Source organism: Trachinotus anak, unplaced genomic scaffold (genome assembly GCF_046630095.1).
Source record: "Trachinotus anak isolate AG129_WGS33_773 ecotype Australia unplaced genomic scaffold, CSIRO_AGI_Tana_v1 ptg000020l, whole genome shotgun sequence".
Classification (NCBI taxonomy): domain Eukaryota; kingdom Metazoa; phylum Chordata; class Actinopteri; order Carangiformes; family Carangidae; genus Trachinotus; species Trachinotus anak.
In genome coordinates this window covers 1,146,675-1,153,064 of record NW_027273871.1, presented here as the reverse complement: position 1 = coordinate 1,153,064, position 6,390 = coordinate 1,146,675, and the positions used below count along the sequence as shown (strand labels likewise).

Here is a 6,390-nt window from a genome sequence, read left to right as displayed (position 1 = left end):
TTTATTATTTATCTATTGCAAAAAAAAAAAAAAAAAAAAAAAAAAAAATCAGCCTAATAATGACTGATTTCCTAATTCGGCTTGTGCTGTCTTCTACCTCACCTGCGGGAAATCTATCTGGAGTCATGTCCATCAGTTCAAATGTACAAAATCGGCAGTAATCCGACTTGCATCAATAAAATCCATTCCTCATGTAGATCTTTAATTTGTCACCTTTTTTTTCCACTGCGCAGCCAGATTGTGATTCATCTCTCAGGGCAGACAGACAGGCAGGGCACAAACAGGATGCTGTCCCCCGGGGCTCCGGGGGGGGGGGGGGGGGGGGGCAGAGACATCCTCATCAACATGAACATAGACCTCACACTTGCATAAGAAAACAGCTCTGTGGAGAACTTCATCTAGTGGGACCGCAAAAACGCTTGCTGGACATTTTCCAAAAGCGATGTCCACATGAGGCTGAGGAGACAGGAAAAAGGGAGGACTTTGGCGACACATAATGCAATCCAGGTTTTACCCACTCTGTTTCATGTCAAGGAAAAGCCAAACTCATGATAATGCAACCCCATACCCATCATAAAACTTGCTGATACCGGCTAATTACATTTCAGGGTTCTAGCTGTTAAATCTAATTTTATGCCAAATTAAATAAACTGTAAGTAGAGTCAGATTCTGCAGATTTCTACTAATGATATTTAAAATATTTTCCTGACCTCAGTACTCTCTGTAGAATGCCTGATAGAAACCCTATAGCTCTCAATTTGAGGACCAGTGACCTAGGATGAAAGGCGTCATTCATTGTCACACTGTGCGCCCTCTGTGTTAAGATCCAGTTAAGATAGTGCATCTGTTAAATTTTGCAGTGAAAAATTACATTAGCAGGGTGATGCTTATTGTCAGAGACAGGAAAGAGACAAAGAGACAGGAAGCTGACTGAGACTAGATCAGAACACAACCTTGCAGACTCTCAGATGTTTTTTCGAAATGTTAAACATGGCGTAAAAATCCTGGGATTTTGTTTGATCCTGACACGGATTTTGAGCCTCATGAGAAATAAATGGTCCAGTCATGCTTTTTTATGTAAATATTTAACAATACAACTTCAGCTTACAGATTTGGAAAACAATGTCAGGTCTTACTGGCAGATCTCCTCTAGCTTGGCTCCGGCTGGTCCGCAACTTAGCAAGGCTTGTCACAAATACAAAAACGAGATCACACAGCATACCAGTTTAAACTTGTCTCCATTTGCTTCCTATCATATTATGATAAATGTCAAAATTGATATACAAGGTATCACATGGTCATGAGTTGCGCCCTCCGACTGCTGGTCGGAGCCTCAGGTCTTTGGCACAGGGATTTCTTTTGCTGCTGTTCCTTCTTTGTCTCGCAAACATCCTCTCAAAGTCCCAGTGAAGCCAATCAAGTGAACCTTTTACAAACCATCTAAAAAAAACGTGTGTTTACTGTTAATAGTAGGGCTGCAACTAACTATTATTTTCATTATCAGATAATCTGATGGTAAATTTGATGCTTAATCTATTAATTGTTGGCACAGGAAACTGTGAAAAAGCAGATTAAAAATATCCAGAACAAGGTGTTTTGTGCGACCAAGAGTATAAACCACACTGAAAGATCAAGAAAAGCAAAAGATTTCTAACCCAGACATAATTTCTAAAACCTGGAATCATTGAATATTTGGCATTTTTGCGAGAAATAAAATCACTTAAATGATTTATCGATTTTCAAAATAGTTTGCATTTCTGTTTATCAACTACATGAACCAATTGTTGCAGCAATACTTTGGTTAATAATGATTTTCAAAGCATAAACCATTGACATTTTTTTTCTTTTTAATTTGGATTCAAGTCAACCCACGGCCATATTTCCTCAAAAATGCAATCCCTCCCCCTTTGAAATCTCATATTACAACATCCAGTCTACCTGTCAGGATCACGACACACAGATTAACACAACCTTCACATTTCCTACAAGTCTTCCTCACTCACAACTGATTGGCCACAAAATAAACATTAAGTAACTTAGACGGATCATTCATACAGACACTCTGTCAGCTGCGACAACAGAAATGTGCGTGTAACAGTGGCCATCACAAGCCAGTATCTGATTTAAAAAAAAAAAAAAAAAAAAAAAGGCAGGACCATGAGGAGTCCACAACTGTGTCACTACTCCACCTCCAGTGATGTTTGGAAAAGGGAAAAGAATGTGGCATACTGTACTCTGTACTTCTTTGTGACTCATGGACACAGTTGTTAATCCCACCTCATCCAAAGGTTTGATGGCCCTATCATAGGCTGTCTCTAGGATACCAGGGCCTGTCTGATTGGCTAGTCGGTCTTTTGTGGTGACTCCAGTTTCCAGGCACCGGTGATGTAGCGCAGACGAATGAAAATCAGGTCTCGTCCCATCTGCAGCCAGCTCCAAAACGGGACCAGCTTGGACCCTGGCAGGGCAAACGCACAGGAGCTTAATTCTCAAGTGATGATTTAATAGGGCAAACAATGGATATATAACAGTTAGTTGACATTTAATGCTGATAGACCACACAGTAACACCATTAGAAAAGATCAGCAGGTATAAACGCCCATAGTATGTGTAAAAAAAAAACAAAAAACAAAAAAAGTAGAACAAGGAATAACTAGAAGTTATAAAAATATATAAAATCAGCCAATCACAGACTTGCAAACACAGAGATATTTATAGAAGTACAGATAGGTGGCACAGTGGGAGGACACATGTCCACATATTCCATGAAAAACATACCTTCTATTTCCGTCCAGTTGACTGCCACCTCTGCTATGGGGATTTTGAAACACTGGGCAATAAACAGCAGCTCCACATCGAAAGCCCTTGTAAGAAGAAACATACAAGCATACAGATGTTCAAAATTCAGTTTTCATTGCAGATCTTTAAAAAAAAGCCCAGATTAATCACTGCTGCTGTTCATGGGGCCTCAGACCCTAAATGTGTCCATAGTGAGGAACTGAAAACTAGTAGTGAATGTGTGATCAGATTCCTGACTTATATCAAAAATGATGCAAAATGTTATGAAAAAAAAAATGAACTTCTCTAAGTGATATATTTATGAAATCCTGTTTTATGTATTAAAATCAGGATATTGTAATGGCATTGTAATATATCGAACAATACAGATCCATTCTACTCAAATGACCTTTATCAGAAAACATAAAAGCCCCAAGACACCCACAGTCCACCATAACAGGTGTTTTCACTCATGTCTCAGGGCTGTGTGGGTTAACTTGATTGACATCTTCCGTCACCTCTTAGCTGTTGTTGGGCGGGAGAACTTATCCTGTTATCATTCTTATTGGTCTATAGCGTTTGGTGACATCACGGCTTTCCAAGCATAGCTCTGCCTAGCTTTAACTAGAGGTCTAATTAGCTGGATTCAAACTTTTGGAAACACATTTTCAGTTTGTCTGCTGATCAGACGAAGAAAAATCACTTTGTCAACAGTGTGAGAACTTCTGATAAGACTGTTACTATCTTTCACATCATACAGACGGATGCTTGATTTGTTTCTAAGATAAGTGACAGATTGATTTGTCAACAAACATTTTCTGTAGTGTAACAGGTTTAACTGTGTGTTGCTGCCACCATTACAAAAAAAAAGTGATTAGTTTATCATTGTAAGGGGAAATTAATGTTCTTATACAAGACAGCTGTTATTGCATCATCACACTAACTCATGACGTGACCATGACGGAGTGCGAGTCCTTTACCATCGCTCTACGTGGAGAGAGGAGAAGGTCTTGAGCGCTGCTTCACGTGTGAACAGCTTGAAGCCGCACTGTGTGTCCTTGATTCCTCTCACGCAAAAGAACCACACCAGGAAGTGAAAGCCATACATAAGGAATGTACGAAACACAGATCGCTGTGGCAGAGACAAAACAGTGGTGACTTCATGGTTAAAGCAGACATAGTCAACAATACTCTGGACTCCAAGCAGACAAAGAAGACAGGCAGGTACCTGAGCTACCGACTCTTTTTCCAGGTGAGCTCTGGAACCACAGGAAATCGCCATGTTGTCCTGAACGTGCAGAAAGGGTTTTAAAGGATGGCCACACACTAAGTGCCTTCTATTAAGACATGCATGTAAGACAGAGCAACAAAAAAATGAACGTTTGTCATACAAGACAGCTGTTATTGCATCATCATACTACGGCCACACCGGTTTAGGGTTGAGGTCTTTAAGCCCAGCCTCCACTTTGTCAAGGTCAGAAAACTTTGTGGCTCCGTCAGCATCGGCCATCAGAATGACTTTACCTCTGCAGCTCAGAGTTCCCTTTAAAGAGACAGAAAAAAACACATGTAAAAATCAATGCAAATTAAACTCCTTGCTGTTGCTTTTGTGCCGTATTTAGACATAATGTGGTTTGACAGTCTCACCATCCGCACAGCTCCTCCTTTGCCCCTGTTCTTCACCAGCGTCAGGACCCGCACTTTATCTGCACCGTACTTCCTGGTGTACCGCAAAGCAACCTGGCAGGACATCGCAACAGCGTTTCCCTTACAAAACTTTACAATGACTTTGAAATGTTTAGCTAAGCAAAAGTGAGCTGAGCAAAAATAAAAATCTTGGTAACATATTCCCAAAATTATTACCTCTGTGGTTTTGTCTTTGCTGCCATCGTCAACCACAATGACCTCATAGGTAAAAGAAGGGTTTTGTTTCTGCAGTAAGGAAATAACATAAGGGATTTGTTTCACGACAGGCACTTTTTCAGTTGAACGCTGCCACCTAGTGGCCCTTTCCAACAAGCATTTTCTTTGTTTCACCTTTCAGAGGATGATAAAACTGCTTCTCTTTAAGTTAACGCCGCCCACACGAGGCTGTGCTCTTACCTGTCTGTTTTCTAAATAATCCACAGCTTCATCCAACATCACGGGCACTGCAATGACACGGTCACACACATATTAGTGTCTATAACCTACTGCAGGTGTGAGGTGAAAGATGTCATTTAAACTGCATCCAAAAAAAACAAAAAAAACAACAAAGACTCACTTCGGAGCTCCTCGTTGTAGGCCGGTATCACCACAGAGAGCTCCCTGGAGTGGGGGTCGTGGAGGCTGGGGAACAGCTCCTTCTCTCCCGAGGCGGTGAGGAAGTACTTCTCCTTCTCGTGGCGTATCAGGTTCACCATCCCGGCAGTGACGTGAGCTACAACCAGCACCTGAAGAGGCAGGATGGCACGCTTGTTATGCTTGCCTTCTGGGTACTTTTAGAGTTTTGAAACACAGGTGGAAATTTTTACTTCTGACCATTTGAATAAGGAGACGGCTGTGTGTCTGTATTTAATATTTTAGAACATGTACTCATTGTTCATCTAATCATCATCTAATACCCATGGCAGAGGCACAGCAATCTTTGTCTTTGAGTTTCAGTGATTTTTATTCCTTGATTACACTTCAATTTTGTGCCTTACAGTTTATTTTTGTTAAATGTTACTCACAGTTTGTTTGACTTAAGGTCATTTCTATTTGTTGCATTTACATCTTCATGACAAATGTAAGATTAAATCCCTTTCTTGAATATCAGATGTCTTCTTTCCTTTTTGGACATGTGTGTTATGTATATTATATTGTATTACAGAACCAAACCAAATCAAATGTCTTTTTTCTTCCTATGAATCATGCTTGATTATACCACTGTAGAAAATCCTGCGCTCCACCTTAAACTGAACTACTCTTGCTGATGCTTTGCTTGTGATTTCCTCAAGATTAACAACTAAAGCTAAGTGTTAATAAAGAGGCAGAGAGAAAAGGAAGTGTCATAACATTAAGGTAAGTCTGAGCAGTCCAGCCTGAGCTTAATACACTGCTAAAGGACTTCTTACATCAAAAAAAGCACAGACAGAAACCCACACTGCAGATCATCAGAGGGCAAAATTCTTATCACAAATACTTACCACAATAAAACCTAGAGCTGCTAATGCGACCAAGGCTTGAACTATTTCACAGAGGAAATCCATTTCCCATCAGTTCCCCCCCGCAGCCCCTGACAGACCACCACTAGCCGCGGAGCTAGCTCGCCTCCTCCCCGCTTTTGCTCCGTGTCTCTCCGCCTGGACTCTGAGTTTCAGGAGCGCACAACAAAGCACAAGCTTGGGACACTGTTCAGGAGCTGGGAGGACGAATAGACAAGAGCTCCTGCGTTTCCATTGGACTCCACTTCCAATCACAACTGAACACAAGGGTGACAAGGAAGTGACCAGGTTTCTCTCCGACACATCATCAGTTTGAGGCAAGAGAACAGCGAGCGGCCCGGCGGCAGCCTGCAGTGACCCCGGCACTGACACCTAGAGGCCCGGGGTGGGAGCGACCGCAAGACCCGTGGAGGAGGAGGAGGAGGAG

General features: G+C 41.5%; 1 protein-coding gene across 1 annotated transcript; it reads right to left on the bottom strand.

The window, feature by feature from the left end:
• Positions 1-181: 181 nt before the first annotated feature.
• On the bottom strand, positions 182-6,277 carry alg5 (ALG5 dolichyl-phosphate beta-glucosyltransferase). Its single transcript, XM_071505994.1, has 10 exons — positions 5,946-6,277; positions 5,042-5,210; positions 4,882-4,928; positions 4,642-4,710; positions 4,426-4,518; positions 4,208-4,321; positions 4,007-4,066; positions 3,759-3,910; positions 2,779-2,864; positions 182-2,458 (listed from the first exon to the last, which is right to left on the bottom strand). The coding sequence occupies exons 1-10, from the start codon at positions 6,006-6,008 to the stop codon at positions 2,343-2,345; spliced, it is 969 nt and encodes a 322-aa protein (XP_071362095.1). The 5' UTR covers positions 6,009-6,277; the 3' UTR covers positions 182-2,342.
• Positions 6,278-6,390: the final 113 nt, after the last annotated feature.